This window comes from Callospermophilus lateralis, chromosome 5, assembly GCF_048772815.1.
Source record: "Callospermophilus lateralis isolate mCalLat2 chromosome 5, mCalLat2.hap1, whole genome shotgun sequence".
NCBI classification, from domain to species: domain Eukaryota; kingdom Metazoa; phylum Chordata; class Mammalia; order Rodentia; family Sciuridae; genus Callospermophilus; species Callospermophilus lateralis.
In genome coordinates, this window is record NC_135309.1 from 49,134,184 (window position 1) to 49,161,928 (window position 27,745).

Genomic DNA, 27,745 nt, shown 5'->3' on the forward strand with positions numbered 1-27,745 from the left:
GCCTCATGCATCCTGTCTTAATTCAGGAGGCGAATTTGGGGGCCATAGTTTTGGCTTCAGATATTATGAAAGCGCAGTTGCCTCTCTCAGGGTCATTTCAAAGCGTTTCCCCAAATATTCCTGTCCTCGAACTCCTCGCCAGCACACGAGGCCCAAGCTGGTGGCCAAAAAATTTTATTGCCGGGAGCTCATCGTGGTCAAGCTTGGTACCTGACCCTTCTGCGACAACAAACAGGGCACACCCCAGCAATTCTGAACTCCTCGAAAAGGTCCAGATTAGAGTTTGGTTCTACAGCTCCCTCCTGCACTTATCCCGAATGCTTCTTCTGCGTGGTCATTCACTTTGGACCCCCAGGGGCGCGCATCTTGGTGCGCCGGGTCCGCCTCTTCCCAGCGATCTGGTGGGGCGGGTTGGGTAGGCTGGGACCTGGATCTGATTAACTGGGAGGGGGAAGCCCTGGTCCCAATCACTTTCTTCTGTCGCAGTTCTCCTAGGCTTCTCGAGGAGGAGGGTAGTACAAGAGAGAAAGGGCGGAGAGTGTGGGGGGTCCCACCAACCAATACCCTCGCTGGGGATTGTGTCTCTTCTGCTAGCTCGAGTATCCTACCTCGCCAGCGCCACACTCGCGTTATGGAACCCCCCTCCAGTTCTGGCTTCTATGTGAGCCGTGCGGTGGCCCTGCTGCTGGCTGGGCTGGCTGCCGCACTCCTGCTGGCGCTGGCAGTGTTAGCTTCTCTGTATGGCCACTGCACGCGTGTCCCGCCGTCGGATCGGCGTAGCCTAGAGGTCCCAAACGCCGCGTCCTTCTCTCCCCTCGGGCAGGAGGGGCCGTCGTCAACGCAGGAACCCGTCCCTACCAGTGAGCCGCAGGTGAAGGACACCTCCCAAGACTGGCGACCTCCGGGCCCCTGGGACCAGCTGCGCCTGCCACCCTGGCTGGTGCCGCTTCACTACGATCTGGAACTGTGGCCCCGGCTGCAGCCCGATAAGCTCTCGGTGCAGTTGTTGCGATTCAGTGGTCGAGTGAACATCACGGTGCGCTGCGCGGTGTCCACTAAGAGACTGCTGCTGCACAGCCTCTTCTTGGACTACGATCGCGCTGAAGTGCGGGGTCCCCTGTCCCCAGGCACTAGGAACCACACCGTGGGCCGCGTTCCGGTGCATGACGTGTGGTTTGCTATGGACACTCAATATGTTGTGCTGGAACTCGGTGAAGCTCTACAGTCCGGTAGCCGCTATGAACTGCACCTCAGCTTCTCTGGCCCAATATTCCAGGAAGTCAGGGAGGGGCTCTTCCTCAACACGTACACCGACCAGGGCGAGCGCAGGTAAGGGCTGGCTTAGCCCAAATCCCCTATGTCCCTCCTCTGCGTCCTGGAGCAGGCTGCAGATCCAGCTGCCCATAGTGTCCAGGTGTTCACTTCCTGCCCTTCTTATAGGCATTTGCCTCTTGGACTTTTTCTTCCAGAGCCAGAGGACGAACGCCTCCTTTCTCTCATTTCCTCCTGAAATTGGTAGGAGTTAAAGTTTCCAAACCTAAGTTCCTCCTCTGATTGGTTTTCTTCCCTATCCTGCCCATCCAATTTGAGGTCGCTGCCACCCCAAAGGTTCATCGTTTTCTTCAGAAAGCCCCTTTCTCTCCAGCCCAGAATTTCTTCACCCTCCTACTCCCGAAAAAATCCCTTGCTACTCAAAGGTTGGTGCTTTAACCAACAGCCGCTGAAATACCTGAAAGTTTGCTATGGACACTCAATATGTTGTGCTGAAATGCAGATTCTCAGGCTCTACTCCTAACCAAGGGGCTCAAAATCTTGGGATTTTAACGAAAAATTTAACGAAATTCTTGGGTGTTTGCAGCGTTAAAGTTGGAGTAGCGTCGGGTTAAAGCGCCCTTCTCTTTCTGAGGTTCTTCCCTACCCAGAGCACTCTAGGTGCTCACTTCCCTGCTCTGCCTCTTTTTTGGGTCACTTTTTAAGAGCAGCTCTTGCAACAAATATACCCACATCAGGGTTGTTTGTTTACATGTCTTTTGGTTTTCTGCTAAGGCTTGCTCTCCACAACTTTGGGATTCATCCCCTTCCACTACTGTCTGGGGCACTCATCCCCTGGCAAGTAGCATCTTCCCCTGCCCTTTCTATATTTTGTCAAGCTCTGCAGAACGTCAGAGATGGGTACTTCTGAGATTCCTCTTCTGGGAAAAACTAAATAAATAAAAGCTATGACAATACATGTCCTCTCTGAGTTTCAAGCCCACGCAAAGAACTTGTGTTCCTTTTCCACTCCTTTGAGATAATGTCTCCCAAACGGGGTATTTCCAGCCCTGTTTAAAAAAAAAAAAAAAAAAAAAGTCATCCCTTCCTTACTCTGCCATCACACTACTGAAAACCAGAGAACGATGGGGAAGTGGCATATATGGAACAAAGGAAACAGTTTCTCTATTTTTTTTTTAACCTGCCATCTTATCCTTTATTCATTCAGTGGAGGAGCATTTGTGGATTATAGGACTGCAAGTACTTTACCCTTTGTTATTAGAGAAAATGTTCTCAGAGGTTCTGGGAAGGGGGGGACAGTGAACCTATTAAATCACCGTCTAAACAATCTCTTGCACTTTCTTTTCCAAAGTTTCAAAGGTTTTTAAATAAGTTTAATGACCTGCCTTAGTGGATATGTAATCTGTAAGTTTTGTTTTTAAGGACAGTATGCTTGTTTTTTTTTTTTTTCAAAAATGCATTAATACTTGAAAAATAGTCTCAAAATTTTCTCATTAGGATGATGTCTTACCCAACTCATACACATGTAGACCTTTTGGAATAACTGTATTTCAGGGTGCAAGATCTTTCAGAGAAAAAAATGGAAATTCTGCATAGATATCTGACAATGTTTTGTTTTGCCACCCAGTAAATCTTAATTTGTTCATCCATATCCCCTCCCTCCCTCCCTTTCTCCCTCCTTCTCTCCCTCCCTCCCTCCCTCCCTCCCTTCCTTCCTTCCTTCTTTCCTTCCTTCTGTCTTAGTGGGAGTATGACTTAGACAAAGTAGCAAACATGGTAAAGGAATACATTTCTCTCTTGTGCCAATCAACTCTAACAATAAGTAGAAACCGTGCTTTCAGAACATTAAAATTGAGGTAGAGGGGCTGGGGTTGTGGCTTAGTGGTAGAGTGTTCATCTAACACATCTAACATGTGCAAGGCCCTGGGTTTGATCCTCAACACCACATTTAAATAAATAAATAAAATGTACTGTGTCCAACTACAACTAAAAAATAAAATAAATATAAAAAATTGAGGTAGAGTTTCAAACTTGTGGTGTTTTGGAAGAGATGTAGCCAAGAAGTTGTCCCTTTGGTCTTTGCATTTGAAATCACCAGGAAAAGACAGCTATAGTTAAACATGAAGCCAAGGTCATGAAGAACCTGGTATGGCAAATTTGGGGATCCCAACAGATCTGTATTTGAAACTAAGCTATGTGAATTAAGCCAGTTTCTTAGCCTCTGTGAGTCAGTTTTCTCATTCATTCATTTCATGGAATAGATATAATAACTGTCAACTTTTAGAATATTGTAAGAATTAAGTGAGAAAGGAGGTGCACAGCTTGGGCAGTGGTACCAGCTATTATAGGTCAGGTCATCATTGTTGGCAGCAAACAGCCCCCTTATTATCTAAACATTAAAACTGTCAAGTTCCTAGATTTGAGTCTGAAAGGTCCCAGACAGTAACAAACCAGGGGCCAGGGTGCCGCAGTCTGGCTAGGTACAAATCACGAGCCACTGAAGCAGGAACAAACTTTATTTCTGAACTCCACCAGCACACTCCACACACGCTCCCCGGGAACTATCCCGAACCCCACGTGGCTCATCCAGGAACCAGCCACCGGAAATATCTCCTCAGGAAATCCCTCCTCCTGCACTTCCCCAACTCTCTGGGAATCCCCGGGAATCCCCATGAGAACTCCAAAGTAGCCAAGGCGGATAGTAATGCCTTGCCTGTCAACCAAAACTATTGGCAAAATGCCAGGGGCCATTCCGACTCAGCTGTGGCTCTCAGCACCAGGCAAGTGAGGAGTTATTATCACATTCATATAGAGTGTTTTTTAATTAGTTGCTCAAGACAATACAATGATCTTGACATATCATACATTTGAATCCAATAGGGTATGTATTCTCATTTTTCCACGTGTACAGATTACAGGATCACATTGGTTATACATCCATGTGTATACATACAGCAATCCTAGTGTCAGTTGTATTCTGCTGCCCTCCCTATCCCCCCTCCCCTCCCCTCCTGTCACCTCTCTCTACCCATTCTACTGTGACACTTATCTCTCTCTCTCTTTTTTTCTTCCCTCCCCCCTCAAACCATCGTATATGTATTTTGTGAAACCATGAGGGTCTCCTTCCATCTTCCGTGTAATTCCCCTTCTCCCTCCCATTCCCTCTCACCTCTTTTCCTTGTTTCATGGTAATCTTCTTCTCATGCTCTTCCTCCCTACTCTGTTTTGAGTCACCTCCCTTATATCAGAGAAGACATTCGGCATTTGTTTATTAGGGATTGGCTAACTTCACTTAGCATAATCTGCTCCAGTGCCATCCATTTCCCTGCAAATGCCATGATTTTGTTATTTTTTAGTGCTGAGTAATATTCCATTGTGTATAAATGCCACATTTTTTTTTTATCCATTCATCTGTTGAAGGGCACCTAGGATGGTTCCACAGTCTAGTTATTGTGAATTGTGCTGCTATGGACATTGATGTAGCTGTGTCCATGTAGTATGCTCTTTTTAGGTCTTTTGGGTATAGTCTGAGAAGGGGAATAGCTGGATCAAATGGTGGTTCCATTCCCAGCTTTCCAAGGAATCTCCATACTGCCCTCCAAATTGGCTGCACCAATTTGCAGTCCCACTAGCAATGTACAAGTGTACCTTTTTCTCCACATCCTCGCCAGCACTGGTTATTGTTTGACTTCATAATGGCTGCCATTCTTACTGGAGTGAGATGGTATCTTAGAGTGGTTTTAATTTGCATTTCTCTGATTGCTAGAGATGGTGAGCATTTTTTTTCATGTACTTGTTGATTGATATCATTCTTAGCAATTATAAAGGAGATAACACCATGCATCTTATCTGATTATAATGGAATGAAACTGGAAATCAACGATAAAAGAAGGAGGGAAAAATCCTACTTCACTTGAAGAATGAACAATAGGTTACTGAATGATCAATGGGTTATAGAAGACATCAAGGAGGAAATTAAAAAATTCATAGAAATAAATGAAAACACAGACACAACATATCGGAATCTATGGGACACAATGAAAGCAGTTCTAAGAGAAAAATTCATTGCTTGGAGTTCATTCCTCAAAAAAAAAAAAAAAGGAAAAACCAACAAATAGATGATCTCACACTTCATCTCAAAGCTCTTGAAAAAGAAGAGCAAAACAACAGCAAATGTAGTAGAAGGCAAGAAATAATTAAAATCAGAGGTGAAATCAATGAAATTGAAATAAAAGAAACAATTGAAAAATTGACAAAACTAAAAGTGGTTCTTTGAAAAAATAAATAAGATCAACAGACCCTTAGCCATGCTAACAAAGAGAAGAAGAGAGGGAACTCAAATTACTAGCAGGATGAAAAAAGCAATATCACAACAGACACTACAGAAATACAGATGATAATTAGAAGTTATTTTGAAACCTTATACACCAATAAAATAGAAGATAGTGAACGCATCGATAAATTTCTTAAGTCATATGATCTGCCCAGATTGAGTCAAGAGGATATACACAGCTTAAACAGACCAATATCAATTGAGGAAATAGAAGAAGCCATCAAAAGACTACCAACCAAGAAAAGCCCAGGACCAGATGGGTACACAGCAGAGTTTTACAAAACATTTAAAGAAGAACTAATACGAATACTTTTCAAGATATTTCACAAAATAGAAAAAGAGGAAGTACTTCCAAATTCATTCTATGAGGCCAAAATCACCCTGATTCCTAAACCAGATAAAGACACTTCAAAGAAAGAAAACTACAGACCAATATCTCTAATGAACATAAATGCAAAAATCCTCAATAAAATTCTGGCAAATCAGATACAAAAACATATTAAAAAGATTGTGCACCATGATCAAGTAGGATTCATCCCTGGGATGCAAGGCTGGTTCAATATAAGGAAATCAATAAATGTAATCCACCACATCAATAGACTTAAAGATAAAAACCATATGATCATCTCGAGAGATGCAGAAAAAGCATTCGACAAAATACAGCATCCCTTTATGTTCAAAACTCTAGAAAAACTAGGGATAATAGGAACTTACCTCAACATTGTAAAAGCTATTTATGCTAAGCCTCAGGCTAGCATCATTCTAAACGGAGAAAAATTGAAGGCATTCCCTCTAAAATCTGGAACAAGACAGGGATGCCCTCTCTCACCACTCCTATTCAACATAGTTCTCGAAACACTGGCCAGAGCAATAAGACAGACAAAAGAAATTAAAGGTATAAAAATAGGAAAAGAAGAACTGAAATTAGCACTATTTGTGGATGACATGATCCTATACCTAACGGACCCAAAAGGTTCTACCAAAAAACTTCTAGAACTAGTAAATGAATTCAGCAAAGTGGTGGGATATAAAATCAACATTCATAAGTCTAAGGCATTCCTGTATATCAGTGACAAACCCTCTGAAAGGGAAATCAGGACAAACACCTGATTCACAATATCCTCAAAAAAAAAAAAAAAAAAAAAAAAAACTTGGGAATCAACCTAACAAAAGAGGTGAAAGACCTTTACAACGAAAACTACAGAACCCTAAAGAGAGAAATTGAAGAAGACCTTAGAAGATGAAAAGATATACCTTGTTCATGGATAGGCAGAATTAATATCACTAAAATGGCCATATTACCAAAAGTACTCTATAGGTTTAATGCAATGCCAATCAAAATCCCAATGGCATTCCTCACAGAAATAGAAAAAGCAATCATGAAATTCATCTGGAGAAATAAAAAACCCAGAATAGCTAAAGCAATTCTAAGCAGGAAGAGTGAAACAGATAATATAGCGATACCAGATTTTAAACTATACTACAGAGCAATAGTAACAAAAACAGCATGGTACTGGTACCAAAACAGGTGGGTAGACCAATGGTACAGAATAGAGGACACAGAGACCAATCCACAAAATTACAACTACCTTATATTAGACAAAGGTGCTAAAAGCATGCAATGGAGAAAGGATAGCATCTTCAACAAATGGTGCTGGGAGAACTGGAAATCCATATGCAACAAAATGAAATTGTATTCCTTTCTCTCACCATGCACAAAGGTAACTCAAAATGGATCAAGGAGCTAGGAATCAAACCAGAGACTCTGTATCTAATAGAAGAAAAAGTTGGCCCTAATCTCCATCTCATGGGGCCGGGCTCCAAATTCCTTAATAGGACACCCATAGCACAAGAGTTAATAACTAGAATCAACAAATGGGACATATTCAAACTAAAAAGTTTTTTCTCAGCAAGAGAAATAATATGTGAGGTAAATATGGAGCTTATATCCTAGGAACAAATTTTTACCCCTCACACTTCAGATAGAGCACTAATCTCCAGAGTATACAAAGAACTCAAAAAGTTAAACAACAAAAAAACAAATAACCCAATCAACAAATGGGCTTAACAGACACTTCACAGAGGAGGATATACAATCATATAGAGTTTAATTTTGCAAGAATTAACTTTATTTGAATGATTGAATATTTGGTGTTCTCACTCCTTTTGATGAGAGCAGTTGTTGTAAGTAAGGGAGGATAGAGAGGACTTCCAACATAGGGAGAAAGGCTTGGAGGACAGAGAAAAGGACAAATAGAACAAGTGTCTTTAATTTTCACCATCCTCTTTCTGACAGGAGATAACCCTCAGACAAATTTTCCTATGAGAATAGTTACTTAGGTAATGTTCCTAGGAAAAACCACCTGGAAAATGGGGAAACATGCTTGGAAGGGAAGAAGGCCAATTCAGGGTGTGAGATCAAAGAAAGTCCCATGGAGTAAACTTCTGGAGAGTATGAACCATCTCTCAAACCTGTCCCATTAAAAGCAAGGAAGCAGTAGTATTTGTTCCCTCCACATTGGTTGTAGATTGGCCCTGAGAGACTTAGTTAATTCCCAGATACTCTGTTGTTTAGAAATGTATGCAAAGAAGTTGTGCAAGGAGTTTGTTCTTCCTTTTATGATTGATATGACTGTGAAGGCAATGATCTAGTGCTCTAATTCATAGAATAGAAGTAGCTTAGGCCAGTAGGCCTAGATAGTACAGGTGGTCCCTGTGATCTTTTTGAGGCCAGAGGGTATCTAAACTTACTCATATGGCTGAGGATATTGACTGGAGAGTTACAGAGGGGCCACTATACTACAGATCAAAATAACTGTTACAATGAATGCTGTATAAATTGTTGCCCAAAATATAGTTACAAAGAGAGTTAGAGCCAGGTTCAAATGATTTGCCGTGCAAGTAAGAGCCCACACGAGGGACATATCACCACTGGGATCCACTGCATCTCGACTATTATGAAGAAATGGTTCACAATCACACTAGTACAGAAAATGTGGTCACATCTGTCTGGTGAATTCAAGAAGTCCTCTCTTTTCAAGAGGCCTCCTCTTTCTATCCCCTTTTCCAATATGGCATTTGAGTATATAAGGAAATATTATCAGTTTTCATGTCCTAAGGAAAGAGTCAAGAAAGAGAGTTTAGATTATCCTTTTGAATAAGATTGATTTAAACTGATAAAATAATTGGTAAGCTTGCATTTTTTTTCTGTACTATCAGTGAAAACATGGGTCCAAGAGAATGAAGAGATTAGTTATAAGACAGTTTGTTTTGCATGTCTGAGTTCTGGTAAGTAAATTTTGATGATACTCTATAATCTTCTCCAAGAAAAATAAATATCTGATCCAGAAAAATGACCAGAGTTGTAACATTTTGATTCATCCAAAGCTTCTAAGCAATTATTATCAAGGACTTCATAAAACATTGCATTATGAAACTATTCTTTGTACCCACTGCTTCTGACCTTTGGAACACATTGCAGAGAATGTTCCTATATTGAAAGCCAGTTAGCTTATTGAAGATTGCTTACTCGTCTGATAATAGTTGAATTGGGAAAGTAAAAAAAAAACAAAAAAACATTCTTTTCTGGTATGTACTATATGAATCACTCAAATATTTCAGAACTATAGAATGGTTATAGGTTGACTTCCACCATATTAAAGAAATAAGGAGGTCTTTTCTGAAATTATCACCCTGAGGGTAAAACTAGATATACCACTACTGAGAATATTTGGGGACTATGTTCTGTTTCTACCCCTTGAAGATGAGCTTGGTCCTCCCGGAGACCCTTTTTCATAGTATTTATCCCAGTGAATTAATTGAAACACTTGAAATTCCTTCAATAGGATGATATTGTATCATTGCTAGTTATGCAAAAAATTTTACATCCATATATTCATTTAATATGTGCAAAATTGACGTAAGGAAAGTTTGAACATAAGAGGCATAGTATCTAACACTATGAAAAATAATTTATAGCCAGGCGTGGGGGCACACATGCCTGTAAGCCTATTGGCTTGAGAGGCTGAGACAGGAGGATTTTAAGTTCAAAGCCAGCCTCAGCAATAGTGAGGAGGTGCTAAGCAACTCAGTGAGACTCTGTCTCTAAATAAAATACAAGATAGGGCTGGGGATGTGACTCAGTGGGTGAGCGCCCCTGAGTTCAATTCCAGTACCAAATAATAATAATAATAATAATAACAACAACAACAACAACAACAGTAATTTATGAACAATAACAAGGGTTACCTCCCTTTGTTGTTGGCATGAGAAGGCATGTTCAATCTTGAGAGGGTTTGGAATGAGATCTTTAAAGTTGACATGCAGGAAATGCCTTCCTTTTGTTTAAGAAATCTGAAGTTCAGATTTTCACTTAGAAATTTCAGTCCTTTCTGAACTTCCCACAGCATTTTTTGAGAGAAGAATAAGAACTAAGAAGGCTGTATTCTATGCCCCTCATCTTCTCTCTTTCTTCCTATTCCAGTTGTTTTTTTTTTTAATTAATTTTTATTGTAGGTTGTTCAAAACATAACATAGTTCTTGATATATCATATTTCACACTTTGATTCAAGTGGGATATGAACTCCCATTTTTACCCCATATACAGATTGCAGAATCACTTCAGTTGCACAACCATTGATTTACATATTGCCATTCTGGAGTCTGTTGTATTCTGCTGCCTTTCCTATCCTCTACTATCCTATCCTTTTACTTTCAACCTATATGTGTCTGGATATTAAAAATGAATTTCTTATTGAAAACATAGAGTTGACTCTTGATTTTTATACAGTCTAACAATCTGTCTTTTAATTGGTGGTAGACTGTTTATGTTTGATTTGGCTGGGCTTAAATCTACACCTTGCTCTTAGTTTTCTATTATCTCATCTGCTTTTTCACTCACACCTGTGCTCGGTCTCTTCCTCTCTTTCTTGCTTCTTTTGGATTGAATATTTTTAAAATTCCTTTGAATCTTAATTCTTGGCTAATATGTTCTATTTGGGGAGGGGGGATGTGTGCATGGGAGGATTCCTCTAGTGTTTATAATATGCATCCCCAACTTACTATAGACAAGAGTCAAATGTTATCTACCACTTCATAAATAATCTATGAATCTCAGAACCATTTCCTTCCAGGTTCTATTATCCTTTGTGCTATAGTTGCTAAACATTTTACACTACATAGATTATATATTGCCATATATATGTATATATACAATCCCTAAACTACCTCTTCCTTCTTTTCCTCCTCCCTCCCTTTCTTCCTTTTCTTTTTTTTCTTTTTTTGAGACAGGGTCTCCTTAAGATTGCTGAGATCAGCCTTGAAACTGTGATCATCCTACTTGAACTTCCTGAACACTGGGACACCTTAGCCGAGGTGTTTGTCCTGCAATGGGCATTATTGATGACTTTTGAATAAAAATTTAACAAATGAAAATTTTTCTTTGTTTACTTTCATCTCTAGTGCTCTTCATTTCTTTGTGCACATCTAAGTTTCCAATCTGTTTTGCTCTCACATGAAGAACTTTAATATTTCTTCATATTCAGGTCTAACAGTGATAAATTCTCTCAGCTTTTGTTATCTAGGAAGTTATTTTTCCTTCATTTTTGAAAGAACTTTCTGCTGGATATAGAATTATAGGTTGGCAGATTTGTTTTTACTGTTGTTTTTAATTTCAGCAATTCAAAGATGTTATTTCATCATCTGGCTTGTATAATTTTTGCAGAGATGTCTGTGACTTTAATTTTTATTCTTTTATATATGATTTGCCTTTTCTGTATCTGTTTTTAAGCTTTTTCTTTATCACTTGTTTCAAGAAATTGATTTGCCTCAATGTGGTTATCATTGGTTTATCCTGTTCAGGGTTCATTGAGTGTCTTATATTTGTGAATGTAGAGTGCTTATAAAACTTTCAGACATTATTTTAACATTTTCTTCTGTCTCCTATTTTTTACCTATTGTCCTGGGATTCCAATTACCCATTCTTCTGCTTCATCATTCCCTAGCATATCACTGAGGTCTTTTTCACTTTTAAAAATACTTTTCCTCTGTGTATTTGATTTTGGGTAGTTTCAATTGCTCTGCATTCAATTTTTTTTCAATCTGCTTTTAGTCCCATCCAGTGAAATTATCATGCATGACATTGCATTTTTTTGTCATTAAATTTCTACATTTTTATGTAATTCATTTTGTTCCTTAATACATTAGTATTTTGCTTTATATCCTTGGGCATATTGGATTTATTTGTAATTATTATTTAAATGTTTTTGTCTGCTAATTTTAGTATCTCAGTTGTTTTTTATGTCATTTATATTGACTTCATTTTCTCCAGATAATCATGGACATTTTTTAAAAATATTTATTTCTTGGTGTAGATGGACACAACACAATGCCTTTATTTTTATGTGGTGCTGAGGATGGAACCCCTGTCCCACCCGTGCTAGGCAACTGCTCTACTGCTGAGCCACAATCTCAGCCCTCATGGACATTTTCTTACTGCTTTCTTTTTCTAGTGATTTTTGAACATTTGTATTGAAGTATAATTGACATACAGTACATTGTATGTATTGAAACAATACAACTAGAGAAGTTTTAGCATATATCTGCAAATGTGGTAGTAAAAACTATACCACAATCAACATAATGGGAATGTCTATCGCCTCCAAAGTTTCTTGTGTTCTTTATAATCTCTCCTTTCTCCACTTTAGGCAACCATGCACCTGTTTCCTTTAACTGTAGATTAATTCACACTTCCTGATGTTTTAAATGAATGGAATCATATAGTTTTTCTCATCTGACTTCTTTTACTCAGTAGAATTTCTGGTCTAGGTGAATTTAGGTGAATGTCTAAGTTTTTCAAAACTATGTTTTCTAAAGCATTTATTTGACCATTTAAAATTTCCATGAACAGTGTGGGAAAATTCTAGTTACTCCACATCTTTGCCAACACTTAATATTGACAGACTATTCCATTTTAGTCATTTGATGTATCAGGCTTTTAGTGTTACATCTGAGAAAACATTTGAATATGAATTGAAGTTTTCTGAGTTTTATTACATCTGAGAAAACATCTCAACATCATAAAGATTTCCTTCTATACCTTCTTCTGGAAGTTTTAGGTTTCATAGCTATAACTATGATTCATTTAAAGTTTTTTTATATATATGATAGAAGGTATGAATTGAAGTTCTCTCTCTCTTTCTCTCTCTCTCTCTTTTTTTTTTTTTTTTTTGGCATTTGAAAGTTGAACTGTCACACCAAACTGTTAAAAGCTTGCTCTTTCTCCATTGATTGTTTTTGCATCTATGTTAAAAAAAAAAGGTCAGTTGTCCATATGTATATGGGTGTATTTTTCAATTCTTATTCTATTTCATTGACTTATTTGCATATATTTACTCCTGTTCTATGCTGTATAGATTATTAGCTTTTAAAATATTCTTGAAATCAGATAATATTCATTTCCCAATTTTGTTCTTTTAAAGTTATTTTGGGTACTCTAGGTCCTTTGGTTTCCATATAAATTTCAGAATTATCTTATTAATTTCTAAAAAAGAAAAGAAATGAGAAAGACTGCTGAAATTTCAAGTGAGATTGCATTGAATATATATAAACATGTGGAGATAATTAAAAAATTAAGGAGTGGGATAACTGGGTCAAAGGTGGTTCCATTCCAAGTTTTCTGAAGAATCTCCATACTGCTTTCCATCGCAGTTGCACCAGTTTGCAGTCCCACCAGCAATGAATAAGTGTTCCTTTTCCCCCACATCCTTACCAACACTTATTATTGCTTGTATTCTTGATAATTGCTATGCTGACTGGAGTGAGATGAAATCTTAAGAGTAGTATTGATTTGCATTTCCCTAATTACCAGAGATTTTGAACATTTCTTCATATTTGTTGATCAATTGTATTTTTCTTCTGTGAAGTGTCTGTTCAGTTCCTTAGCCCACTTTATTTATTTATTTATTTATTTATTTATTTATTTATTTTTAGTGTGTGTGTGTTAAGGTTTTTGAGTTCTTTATATATCCTGGAGATTAGTGCTCTATCTGAGGTGCATTCTGTAGGCTCTCTTTTCACATCATTGTTTCGTTTGCTGAGAAGAAGCTTTTTAGTTTGACTCCATCTCATTTGTTTATTCTTTATTTTACTTCTTGCACTTTAGGAGTCTTATTAAGGAAGTCAGTTCCTAAGTCGATGTGGTGAATATTTGGGCCTACTTTTTCTTCTATTAGGTCCACTGCACAGCAATGTTGATTAAAACGATAATTACTCATGACTCAGAACACTCTATTTGTGCTTTCTTTTAAGGAATTAACAGGAAATAAAGGAACTTCTTGTTTCTCTGCAAATAAAAAACGATTTTGAATTTCTCATTGTTTATTGCTAGTTTTTTTTTTGTGGTTCAATCTTGTATGATATAAACTTATCAAACTTCCTTGCTAGTTTTTGCAGCATTTTTCTTTTTTGTGAAAAGAATGTAATTTTCTATTATATTTTCTACATCGGTTATCACACTATTTCCAAGTAAAGATGATTTATTTCTTTTGTAGTTTATGTGGCTTTTGTCTTATTTTAATGGATAGTGCCTTTGGTACAATATTTAATAGAAAAAAAATAAGTGAAGATATCCAAGCATCTCCCTTATTTTATTGCAAAAGCATTTAGTCTTGCATCATTAATTCTTTATGTGGGTTTTATTTTATTTTATTTTATTTGTAGATATCTTTGAATAGATTGAGGAAGCGCTTTCTGAATTTTTAATTTTCTGAGTTTTATTGGGAATGGATGTCAGTTTCTGTCAATTTTTTTTCTGCATATTAAGATGATCTTATGATTTTTCTTTAGTTTGTTAAGTTAGCATTACATTGATTTTTTTTTAAAAGTTGCATTTTTTGTAATAAATCCACTTGGTCTTCATACATTAGCCTTTTTATATATTATTAGATTTGTATGCTAAAATTTTGTTTAGAATTTTTGCATCTGTGTTCATGAGAGATCCGGACTTTTTGTTTCCTTGCAATGTCTTTGGGTTTGATAACAAAGTAACATTGACTTTAAAGAATGAATTCAGAAGTATTCCCTCTTCTTCAATTTTCAGAAAGAATTTATGTAATTTTTATTACCTTTTTCTTAAACGCCTGGATGAATCTCACCTGTGAAGCCATGTGGGCCTGTGAATTCTTTGTGAAATGTTTCTTAACTGCAACTTAAATTTACTCAATAGATATAGGGCTATTTAGACGATTTCTTCATGAGTGAGGTTTAATAGTTTGTACCTTTCAAAGGACTTATTCATTTAAACAAAGTTGTCAAAATGTTTTCTTTTTATTATTTTAAATTCAGAACCACATTACTTCTTTCATTCCTGATACTGGTAATTTATATCTTCTGTCTCTGGGAGCTGGAGCCCTTGTGTGGTACTAATAGGGAACAGAAAAAATGTGAGTGACGGGAAAATGAGGTTAAGGGAATAATTCTGTAAATGGGGTCTACTGCACTGACCTCAAATGCTTTCCCTTTTTCTTTTTTTTTTTTTTAATGTAACTTACTAGCAGTCATGCCTGGCTTAGATCAACAGAATATGTTTGTTACAATCCTCAGCAAACAATCTGTTCACTGCAAATGAAATGCAGAACCAAAATGCTGATGAGAAAGAGCACAAGTTAGGGGCTGAGATTGTGGTTCAATGGTATAGCATGTGTGAGGCACTGGGTTCGACCCTCAGCATCACATAAAAAGAAATAAAATAAAGGTATTGTGTCCATAAAAATCAAAACAAACCAAATCCTACAAGTTACCCTTAGTAAGCTAAGGGCACTTTTGTGACCCTTACAAAGACCAGATCCCAGAATGCAGGCAGATAATGATAATTCACCCTAACCATAAACTTGATAAGAACAAGTTTCAATTAAAACTGATCATCATGGGCCAAAGTGAATTAAAGTTGGGATGGGGACTTAAAAGTCTGTTGTCCATCACATTCCACCATCATTTCTAACCCCATGACCCCTTCCTTCCCCTCCCACCCCTCTGGCCTATTTAGAGTTCATCTATTCCTCCCATGCTCCCTCTCCCTATCCCACCATGAATCAGCCTCCTTATATCAGAGATAACATTCAGCATTTGGGTTTTTGGGATCAGCTAACTTCACTTAACATTATCTTCTCTAATTCCATCCATTTACCTGCAAATACCATGATTTTGTTCTCTTTTATTTCTGAATACTATTCCATTGTGTATATATGCCACTTTTTTTTTTATCCATTCATCTATTGAAAGGCATCTAGGTTTTGGCTCCAGAGTTTAGCTATTGTGAATTGTGCTGCTACAAACATTGATGTGGCGATGTCCCTGTAGTATGCTGCTTTTAAGTCCTTTGGGTATAGACTAAGGAGAGGGATAGCTGGGTCAAATGATGGTTCCATTCCCATTTTTCCAAGAAATCTCCATACTGCTTTCCATATTGGCTGCATCAATTTGCAGTCCCATCAGAAGTGTACGAGTGTACCTTTTCCCCCATATCCTCACCAACACTTATTATTGTTTGTCTTCATAAGAGCTGCCATTTTGACAGGAGTAAGATGAAATATTAGAGTATTTTGATTTGCATTTCTCTAATTGCTAGTGATGATGCATTCCACTGTCATATATAAATAAAAGTTAATTAAGAAAAAAGAATTTTTAAAAAAGGAGATAAGTTGGGTTACTCAAATAAACTCCTTTCTTGATTCTAAAAAAAAAAAAAAAAAAAAAAAAGTCTGTTGTCACCTTGCTGTCCGTAAAAAGTCAAGACATGAACCTGGGTAGGATTATCTGCAAAGCCCTGGGACTCCCCAGTAAAACTGGAGGGCAGGAGGGGTGTATTGTCTTTCTCTCTGAGAGGACCCACTATTTCCTTGATAGTGTCCCTCTTTTTCCTTTTCCTGTCCCTTCTGTTTCTCTGAGAGACATGTCTGAAATCTTTCTAGCATGATTATAAGAATCTGGGTGAAGAGGAAAGCCTATGAAAGCCTGCTTCAGTTCTGTGACAGGCCTGTGCCCTGTAACATTTGGTGTTAGGCCTGGTTTTACATACCTTATCTAAACTACCTCTATTATATGCCTCAGGTTCTTGGTGACTGAGGGAAAGTCTTGAGACAATTCATGGTTCTTTGGCTAGAGCACGCTCTAGTGAGGACCAAAAGGTCTCTTGATTAGAATTTAGATGCTACAGCCCTTAAGGATAAGAATTGAGGCTTTCACCGTTGGCATTTTTGGGGAAAAAATCTTGCCCACTGGCAATTGAAAGATTCTTGATGAAGGCCTCATACTTGTAGAATCTGAAAGCCAATGATCATAAGACTTTTTAACCCCAAGTTAAAGAGTCCTCTTTTTCTTCCTTTTACTCTCTAATATTTATCTCCAGATCTAAAGAACACAGTTAAAAGGATCCCTCTACTAATGAAGAGGTAATGCTAATAAAAAGCTATTTTACAGAAATCAGGTGGCATTAGATATATTAAATATAGCTCAAGGGGACACCTGTGCCATTATAAAAACTGAACATTGTGTATTTATAGCAACTTTGCTTATTTTTCTAAAGACTTAAGTGGTCTCCACTCACTAATCCGTAGCATGTTGGACTCTACCTTAAACTTTAATGAATTGCTGTCTAAAGAGACTGACTGATAATACTAATTGCTTCTGTGCTGTTTACAGAAAATGATGTTTTGCTGTCCTGTTTATTGTTGTCCTAGCATAATTCCTGTCCTGTATTTGCTTTGTTCAGTCACCCACCAATTGCCACCATGGATCTCTGGATTGCCTTGTTGCTAAATTCCCTTAACTGTCTATGCCTGTACCTGATAGAGAACAAGGACTTCACGTCATTTCACCTAACTTCACCCTCTCTCATATGGAAGCATCTGGGTCAAATCAATGCCCAAATATCCTAAGAGAATTTAGGGACCCAAAGTCATTGACAGGGGAATGATAGGGAACAAACAGATAAAAGTAGTGGGAAAATGAAGTTAGGGATTAATTCCATAAACTGGGCCCACTTTGCTGACCCCACATGCTTTCTTTTTCTAAAAAGAAATTTACTTACAGCCCTGCCTGGCTTAAGTCCACAGGATATGTTACGTTCCTTAGCAAACAAATTGTTATCTGCAAGAAAAGTGGAGACCCCAAATGCCAATAAGATGAATATAAACTACTCTGAATGGGGTGAGGGGACTTCTGTGACTCTTACACAGACCAGATCCCAGAACTCAGGGAGATAAGGATAATTCCCCCTAACCATAAAATCTGTAAGAACAGGTTTCAATTAGAACTGAATGAGTCAAAGTTACCTAAAGTTGTCGTAGAAGTGGGGACTGAAAGTCTCATGCAATCCTCCTGTCAGTCAAAAGTCTAGAGGCAAACCTGGATGGGACTCTCTGGAAACCTCCCTGGGATCCCCAATAAAACTGGAAGGCAGGAGAGGATTAGTTCCTTCTCTCAGAGAGGATCCCACTTTTCCCTTGACAGTGTTCCTTATTCCCTTTTCATATCCCTTCTAATAAATTCATGTCTGCTACTCTGAGAGACATGTCTGAAATCATTCTGGTATGATCACAAGAACTGGAGTGAAGAGAGAGGGGGTCTTGGCCCTCAGCTTTAAATTAAGAGGGTGGAACTTTTCAAGTTTCCTTCTATTTTTAATATTCAATAAGTTTGATAAGTCTTCTTAGAGATTTATCTATTTTATTAGCCTTATGTAACCAGGTTTTTGTTTTATTGATTTTCTCTATTATTTCTTTAATTGCAATTATCTATGCCTTGATCTTTATTATTTCCTTTCTTCCCCATATTATGGACTTCATTTCCTTTACTCTTTTTATATTCTTCAGTTTGACACAAGAACATTAATTTAATATTCTCCTTTTCTAATATAGACCATTAGTGTTATAAATTTTCTGGTATTTCTTTAGCAACTTGTCACAAATTCATTCAGTGCAAAATATTTTCTAAGTTCCATTTTGATTTCTTCTTGGCTTCATGTGTTACTTAGAACATTGTTATTTTACTTCCAAATATTTGAGCATTTTCTCATTGTTTGTACTGAGCTCCCAACATTTAAATTTTTATGTTATTGAGCACTGGATTTTTGTTATATCGCTTTGAAGAATATTGATCTGTAAGATAAGTATGTAAGTTACTTGTTGATCCTCTTGAGCCTTGTTTTTAACTTGAGAGCAACTCTGCCATGACCTCTACTTTAGTGCCTCTTTAGCTCAGTACTAGGCATTACCTTTCTTACTTTTTCTGCACAAACCACCTATTCTAGGGATTTCTATGCTCTAGCTTGTTGGAATTCAAACAACTCCTAGTACTATGTGAGCTCTAGGAATTGTTCAGTTTACCTTCCCTGGTATTCCTTCCCCAATGTTCTTCCTTTGTCTGACCTTATGAAATGCAGATTAAGGCATACCTCCTAATGTAGTAAAAATACAATCTCGGTTTTCCCACTGTCCTTTCACAGTTTAGTCTATGGGATTATCTTTCCTATTTCTACATGAAGACTCCAGCAACCCATAATTTTCTGCTCATTCTTGGGTGATGATCTGCAGTCACAAAGTCAGAGGCAAAAACAAGGAAATCCAGGGGAATTCTATGAAGATTTCCAGAAGTCTTTCTCAACACAGCTGCTTCTCTCTTCTATTCTACCCTGAAAATTTTAGCTGTGTAGGTCTTCCTGAGCACTAATCTCTGTCTTCTCAACTTAGTGAAATCTTTGGATTTTCTTTCATTTCTCCTCCCTGTGCTATAGTTTAGAAATTGCTTCCCAGAAGAGACACAGGGTGATTGTGGAGTTCACCTTGTCTTTTCCTGGGGATCACAGTTCTGTGCTTCTTGTTTTCTAATGTCTAAATTCAATTGTTTATTATATTTTGTCAGTGTTTTTAGTTGTTTTTTTTTTTTTTCAGCATAAGGCTGATTTCAGTCAGATTTTCCCTCCTGGTGGAAAATAGAAGTTTTATCCTGTCTAAATTTGGAAATTCTATTAATTATAAGATTAATGTTAAATCATCTTCATGATATCTTTGTTAGATTTTTAGTAAGATTAAATTATATACTTGAAGTTAGGCAGGGACCTAAAGGGGACCCCAGGCTTGGGAGCCTGGACCCTGATTTTAGTACCATCCCTGCCACTTACTAGTAGTCTAAGTTGCATAAATTTCCAGTGTATCAGTGTTCAAATCTATAAATTAAGATGGTGGGACTCTGCAAATTCTCTTCTACTTTCTAAATTTAATTAGAGAGGATCTATATCCCTACTCTTATATCCTTAGGAATACTTCTTTCATTTTTTATCATGGCATTCCTTTGATAAAAGATCAGTAGTAGTTGGGATATATTTAGAGAAAGGAAAATAGAAAGATCCAGAGAAAGAAGTATGAAATATTTGCAGGAAATTAGGATTAGGTTTGAGGAAAAAATAAAAGCAATGTGGCATGATCAAAATCAATCTCTTTCTGTACATGTAGACAGAGTGAAGAAAGAATTGAAAAGACTTTCTTGTATTTTCTTTTTATGCTAGGAAACTTGGTACAGTGCTTAGGGTATGACACACAAAATAGATAATTGAGCAATATTAGGAAAAAATGTGGATGTCTCAAAACAAGGCCAGTGAAGTTAAGTGCCAGGCACATCAAGTTGATGATGTCATAGAGGGAAGAGGTCATTTCCTTACCTATGTAGGCAGTGAACCCCTGGATTTCTTGTGACTAAACAGTTTTCTCTGGGAAATGATTTTGCTAACCAAATATTTAAATCCTGCATCTTTTGCAAACATACTGAAATGGCATACCTCATAATGCAATAAAAATACAAGTTTGTTTTTCCCACTGTCCTTTTACAGTTTAGTCTATGGTATCATCTTTCCTACTCCTATGACTCCAGTAACCTATAATTTCCTGCTCATTCTTAGGTGACAAATGATCTATTGTCACTAAATCACAAATACATTCAGAGGCCAAAAGGAGAAAATCAAGTCTTGTGTAACACTCAAAACTTTGAATTTCATTTACTGTTATCTCTCCTTCTCACCCCACTGCATCCTCACTCCCTACTTCACAGTTGGCTCTGAATGGAAGCCACAAATGTAATCAGTAGGAAAAACAAGAAAATTCAGTGACCAATGATTCAAATCTTTTATGAAGATTTATGAAGGTGAGGAGTAGTTGATCTCCATTTCTCCACCTCCTGTTTCTAGTCCTCCCTGCCACTTAAATCTCACAAGGGTGCAGAGGGCAGGGGCCACAGAACTAGGTGAAACATAGGGCAAGTACTTCTTGTGGCCTAACAAATGTCTTTATCCTTTAAGATATCACTTTCTTAGACTCTTCATGGTTTTCCTGCTGTTTCACTTTCTCCCATCATTCCCCTAATCCAGCGGGATAGTTATTTCTGTGTTCTGATGGTCACTGTGACTCTCGGTCCTTGAACATCGAGTAATGAATCTCCACTGTCCTTCAGCTTCTTGCAGGTGGCTCTACTGGACAGGACAAGACAATCCTCATCCTGGCTTACTTTGTCTCAGACCCTACAGCTCTCAAGGAACACTCATACAACCCTTGCCTGGGACTGTCACGTGTCCCAAATTTTTTGCTTCCGAAGCAGTCTCTTGCCTTTTGCATTTTGCCTGGTAGGAGTTGTTAGATTCTGGCCACAGTGTCAATTTCAGCTTTCCCAATAGTGAGTTGGACACCAGTCTTTAAGTCTTTTATCCTTAAGAAACACTTTTACTGTTCTCTGAGGGTCTTCTCCCACTAGACTAGGGTTAGAGGATTGACCTTTTCCTAACTCCCTGACTTCATGGAAAGCTTGGCAAAATACCCACTGCCAGCCAAAAGATCTCTTCCCTGGTCTCTTTTGTAATCATTTCTTACCCTTCTGTGTCTTTTATATCTAGCTTAGAATCCCAAAAGGATCCCCAGTAAAGATTATTTACTTTGAAGATCTTCAAAGCATGGTTTGGCACCTTTCTTTGGAATTTTGAATCAACTATATTTTGTTGCCTGGTGGAAACTTCAGTTTTCAGATCCTATTACACAAGTAATAAACAAACATGATTTATGGGCCAATCCTTGAACCACAGTCCAGGGGTGTAACATCTGGCTCTACTAAACATTTTGATTTCTAAGTGTGTATTGTGTAAAAAAAATTAAGTAGGGGTGGGGGAAATGACTCTTAAAGAGTTTTACTTAATCTTTGACCAGCTCTGCTGTTTAGCACTTATTAACTAGAGCTGCAGGCATACAGAGTTCAATAATTTGGAATGAAATACCTTACTGTGTATATATAGTAGATATTTTTTAATAAGGTAGTAGATTTATTCCCCAAGGGCATCATGTGGCTCTTGACCACAGAGATCTCTTCCAGCACCAGAGAGTGGCAAGTCCATGTTTCTTCGGCAAGACAAGAGGGCAGGAAAGTGGCACTGCAAATATTTCCACATTAATTCCCTCACCAGTTGACCACTCTAAACATAGACTTAATGTGCACCATAATAACATGTTTCAGTAAAATTTGAAGGGAGAAGACAGTGGTGGATGGTTCTATTTTTTTTTGAGGTCTGAATAGCCTTACAGGGTTTCTTGACTCCATAGCAGAGGGGTGAGGGAAGACACAGCACCCTTAGGACACCAGATGTGACTTAGTGAGATCCTATATGCTGCTGATTGTTCCTGATCTCTGTAGTTAAGATTGAAAACCAAAAAGACAGTTTGTGTAAATCTAAGAAGGAACTAGTTGAATAAGAGTCAAGTGAGTTTCTTCTATTTCACCTCTCTGGAGACCTGAATCATGGAATTGGAAGGCATTTGCTTGATGTTTGATTTGTTCAAATGGTTACTCTCCAAGCTGGTGTCCTATTTGAGCCTGTAGCATAAAAGTTTGCCACTTCCTTGAAGAGTCTTGTTTTCTCCCTACTCTTCACCTTGTAACTTCTCTGAGATTCCTAAGTTTTGTGATGTCACAGCAGTGGAGAGGTTATCATCAAGCTTTATTTTTTTACAGTTTCTATTATAAAAACAATAGTCATCTGTTGGTTTTCCATATGTATAAGCATGTTTTATATAATTGGGTGTGCTTTTTCACTCTGTACCACAATTTTTATGTTAATATATCACCATCTGAACAAGTGCTCTGTAATTTCATAGTGCTATTGACTTCCTCAAAATCATGTGTGAACCCCCAAGGGGAGGTTTCCCCAACTTCAGATGACTCAGTCATGGTCACCTCATGGGCTCTTTATCCATCTTTGAATCACAGTTTTAGCATTCTAATTGACCTTCAAGATCATCTAGTCCCATACCTGCCTTTTAAAGAAATGGATTTCTAGAGATTTTAAGCAATTTCTCAAAGTTACACAAATTTGTCTATATTGCAGATACCAAGCAAAAACTCATAAGGCTGAATTCCCTTTTGATATTTTTTTCCCACTAAGTTGTCAGTTGAATGAATATTCTTTACATTATCCCATGTCTCCTAAAAACAGCAGACAAAACTATAAACAAATGCCAGTATAAAAAACTCTACAGGACTGGGATTGTGGCTCAGTGGCAAAAGTGCTTGCCTGGCATGTGTGGGGCACTGAGTTCAATTCTCAGCACTGCTTATAAATAAATGAATAAAATAAACATCCATCAACAACTAAAAATATATATTAAAATAACTCTACAAAAGTACTTCAATATTATATATGTTAATATTAAGCTTTTTGTATTTTATAATAGCTCCAAGACTGAGCAAATGCTTATTCAATTGCTATGAAACAGATTTTGTAAAGTATTGTAAAAAATACAAAAAAAATGCATAATCCCTAACTTCTAGTAATTTTTATCAGAGAGAAAAACAATTATTATTCAGCTTGTGGTCAGCTCTAATCCTACAACCTCTTTAAACCATTTTGTCCCATCATTCCAGAAGTGAAACACCTATTAAAACTTAAATATAGTATATAATATATAATATGCACATAGTTACATTATAGTATTAATAATAATATAATTATAATTACATATAATAATGTTAACTATATTAATGTCAGTTAATGTAATAATATATATAAGCTCTAATTTAGAATTTCCAATATATTTTAATACACCTGTGCAATTTCTTTGAAGTAGTCACAGAAATGAAAACTTGGGGACTTAGGGGTTAATGCATTTGTAATTAGTGATTCCCAGCCCTCCACCCCTACCCTGTAAATACTGCTCTTTGATTTCTTCTCTGATTCATCTGAATCAAGAATGATTTCTTAGATTTAAAGAACTATAGGATAATTCAAAGGTGATTTATTGGTAAATTTAGTTCCTAACAATATAAAAGCTCAAACAGCAATAAAATAGTATCATTATTTTTTACATGGACAAACTGAGACTCAGCAACCTTATGTGACTTGTTCAAGATTTCTCAGTTAGTAGGAGAGGGATCAGGGTCTTATGGCTATATTGGGTGATGTTAGAGCTCACAGGCTTCCTGCCAGTCCATGCAATAGAGTATAATAAAATAGGAAAAAGCAAATAGCAAAAAATGCTAGTTACAAATTATAGTTTTGTCCCAGTGAAGTTATAGACACACCAAATTATCTGACTATAAGAGGTTTCCAAATGTGTCCGGGTGCCCCATGTGTCCTTCCTAAAGCTGTGTGAATTTTTTTGTTAGAAGAGAAAACTTATTGTGGGAAAAAGAAGGGTTCCCTGGGGTAAGGAATGGAGGGACACACACTTTCAATATATGTTTGTTGAATTCACCTTTTCCAAGAATTGGGCCTGAAGCAAGAATAAAGGGATCAGAGATAGTAAGGCTTAAGATCCTAATTGACAAAAGAATTTAACATTCACAGCAGTCATCTAAAGACAGGGTCCCAGGTCACCAAGTGGCAAATGGGATAATAGAATTTCAGGTTTATTTTGAGGAGGAAGTTATTTGCTAAGATTCCTGTTCTCGTCCAACTCAGACAGTGTTGTGATCCTGACATCATCTTATTTGTTTAGGGATCCTTGTTCCCAAGATTTTCCCTATAAATTATCAGTGCTCTATGAGATAATGTGAGTTTTGTGTTTTTCCATGGAAGAAGGATAAGCAGCAGTAGAGATTTGATGAATATATGTGGGTAGCCACATATAACTAAAAGTTGTTTTGTTCAGTTGGCATGAACCCATATTGTTTACCCCCAAGGGTGTCCAAAACAAAACCTTTCATAAATTTTCAACCAGGAAGAAAAGAGAACATTTGGTAAAAAGAAAAGAAATGTAGACATTTTTCAAACTAACTTGATGAAGGCCGAAAGCAATATACCATCCTCAAAGAAGTAATCCTCGTTTTAAGAAGGCCAGTTCCTCAAAATACAGGCATTGCGTATTTGCTATGTTTGTTTCTATTTTGTTTATAAAATGTTTTAAAGGTTTATGATGCAATGAGGAAAATATTATTTTGTGGTTGAAAATTAGAGAGTTCTTTTTTTATTTTAGGTCTTACAGGAATTCTAAGGTGCAGTGAGAACTGGAGAGAGTGTTATGGGAGGGCAGTGAGGAAGACGCAGAAAAAGTACCTGGCTCCTTCCCACACACCAGACTTAATTATAAACCACAATCTCTCGCTATTTTTTTCCCCCCTTCCATCAATTTAGACAAAAATAAATGAATTTTTCTCCAAAATGTATTTCAGGGCCCTCTTAGCATCTCAGATGGAACCAACATTTGCCAGGAGTGTTTTTCCTTGTTTTGATGAACCAGCTTTGAAGGCAACTTTTAATATTACAATTATTCATCATCCAAGATATGTGGCCCTTTCCAACATGCCACAGCAAGGTAAGTAATACTTCCTGTCAATACAGAAACATAAACCTTGCAATAGCTTTTATGATGATCGTTTTTCTATGCAGTGTGATAGTAGTTGTGGCCTGTTCGAACTGGGGAGAGCCATCATGTAGGTATGTGTCAGCCCCCACATTTTGGAGATGATAAATCCTGATTCTTTTTGCTTTAGAATCCAGGGATGTTAACTGTTCTTGTACATTGGCAGCCTACCCACCCAATAGTTTGAGTTTTAGCTATTGATCATGAGTGATAACCAGCTAGTAGACTTGGTCTGACTCTGATACATAGGTATATTTTATTTGTTTCATGTGATTTTTCTTTTGATTAAATTAGTTCCAACTTTTAAAAGTCCAGACATTTCATGTAAACATATAGATTTTTATTGCTTCAAGAATTCAGCACCTCTAACAACACTGGACCTGCAACTTTTACTGATAGCCATCAGTTACAGCTGAGAAATGTCTCCCTTCTGCAGGTTAGCCTCCATTCCTTAACCTGTCATTGTCTCCAGCACTCATGGTTGGCATACACCAGCCCCTGTCACATCAAATGCCTAGCTCTCATGAACATTTGGGTTTGCAATTTCAGCCATAAGCTCTAGACTGCCTCTGCTGGTTACCTTGCTGAAACCTGAGAATGGTAGAATTGTATCCAGGCAGCTCTAGACTAAGCACTGGGGGAAGTGGGCCAGAGTAGGAAAGAGAAGTGAGTAGAAGAGAGAAAAGGCAGATTGGGGATCAGATTTACAGGCCTTATAAACTTGACCCTTAGACAACCCCATATAACTCAAATTGCTGACTTAGGCCCAAGACTTTGTCCTTAGGTCTCCTCTTAATATACTTTTAATTAATTTATTTGAAAATTAATTATTGTTAATTAATTGTACATATTTGTGGGTACAGTGTGATGATTCACTATACGTATGCAATGTGTACTGATTACATCAGGGTAATTAGCTTCTCTATCTCCTTGTCATTACCTTGTGTTTGGAGTCTGGGGTGATTGTGGTTTACAATAATCTAATGTAGTTTTGATGATGTAGGGATTGTAGAGAAATCTAAATGCTAGAACATGGGGAGTTGTTGGTAAGTGGCTGGAAACTGACTTGACAAATTATTTTAGAGTTAAATTTTATTGCCTATGTTTACAGTGATTTGGACTAAAACACATTTCTCTAGGTCAGTCTGAAAAAGAAGATGTGAATGGAAGCAAATGGACTGTTACCACTTTTTACACCACACCCCACATGCCAACCTACTTGGTCGCACTTGCCATATGTGATTATGACCATGTCAGCAGAACAGAAAGGGGCAAGGAGGTAAGGAAGATTCATTAGGAAGGAACAAGGAATTGACTTCAATTATTCACTTACTCTGCCTATATCTGGGTGTTATGCTTATATATCCAATTGTCTCTTCCAAGCCCTGTTAATGCTTTTGGTGTGGTTTTGCAAAATGAAAGATAATATTTCCTGCTACTGCTCTGAGGAGGGGTTTCCATGGAAGCCTCTCTTCAAGGCAAGTTCTGAGCACCCTCTTCTTGTTTCTGCCTTTGCAGAGGATGGGAAAGAACAGGGAGAGCAGCCATGCTCTTTCCTCAAAGCTCAGATTTAGTATATATTGTACTTAGCCTCAAGTGCTAATGTAGTCTTGAAACTGGTGATACTCAAAGTGTTGAATACCAATTGGGGCCCAGGCACCAACCAATCAAAATAGACACCAGCCAGGGGCAACTGCTGTGGCTGAGATGGTACATGCAGGTAAAATGTCATCCCTGCCTAGAAGCTGGGCTGCTATGTTCCTCAAAGCATGTGTGGGGTGCTCTGTTCTGAAATACCTGGTTTCCATCCAATAATACCCTCAGTACATCATAAACTTTTAGGAAAATATTAAGATTATTGTGATAACTTTATATACTGTTCTCCTCCTATCAGAGTGCGGAGGTAAGTAAGGCCAGAGCCTTCAGCCCATTTCTTTATACTTGCATTAGTTTCATGGGGTTGAGAGAGATCAGGCCCTACAGTTGACTGAGCCACACTGGAGCCTGAGATCTTCCAGGCTCATACCATTGACAGGTAGAGATCAGGAACTGTAGGTGAGCCAAGCCATCATGGGGGGAGAATCTGTCAAGCTGTTCCTTGTACATTCCTTCTAACCTAATGAATTAGTAATACTGTCTTGGATGCAAACATAAGCTTGTTATCTTCCTATGCTATTTACCCCAGTCGATTTCCCTTACTGAATAATTACTAGGAGATCTGAAAAATTTTCATGACATACCTTGACAAATCTGC

At 37.7% G+C, this 27,745-nt stretch overlaps 1 protein-coding gene across 2 annotated transcripts in view; it reads left to right on the forward strand.

Annotated features, from left to right (window-relative positions):
• The first annotated feature begins 221 nt into the window (after window positions 1-221).
• The window catches only part of Lvrn (laeverin), a 74,658-nt gene continuing 47,134 nt past the window's right edge, over window positions 222-27,745 (forward strand). Inside the window, exons 1-3 of one of the 2 annotated variants that reach the window (XM_076856665.1) lie at window positions 222-1,329; window positions 25,301-25,443; window positions 26,631-26,770. In XM_076856665.1, coding sequence (XP_076712780.1) covers window positions 632-1,329; window positions 25,301-25,443; window positions 26,631-26,770 — 981 coding nt within the window. In that variant the 5' untranslated portion in view covers window positions 222-631. The remainder of the gene's footprint in view (window positions 1,330-25,300; window positions 25,444-26,630; window positions 26,771-27,745) is intronic. The other variant, XM_076856664.1, reaches the window with a different exon arrangement.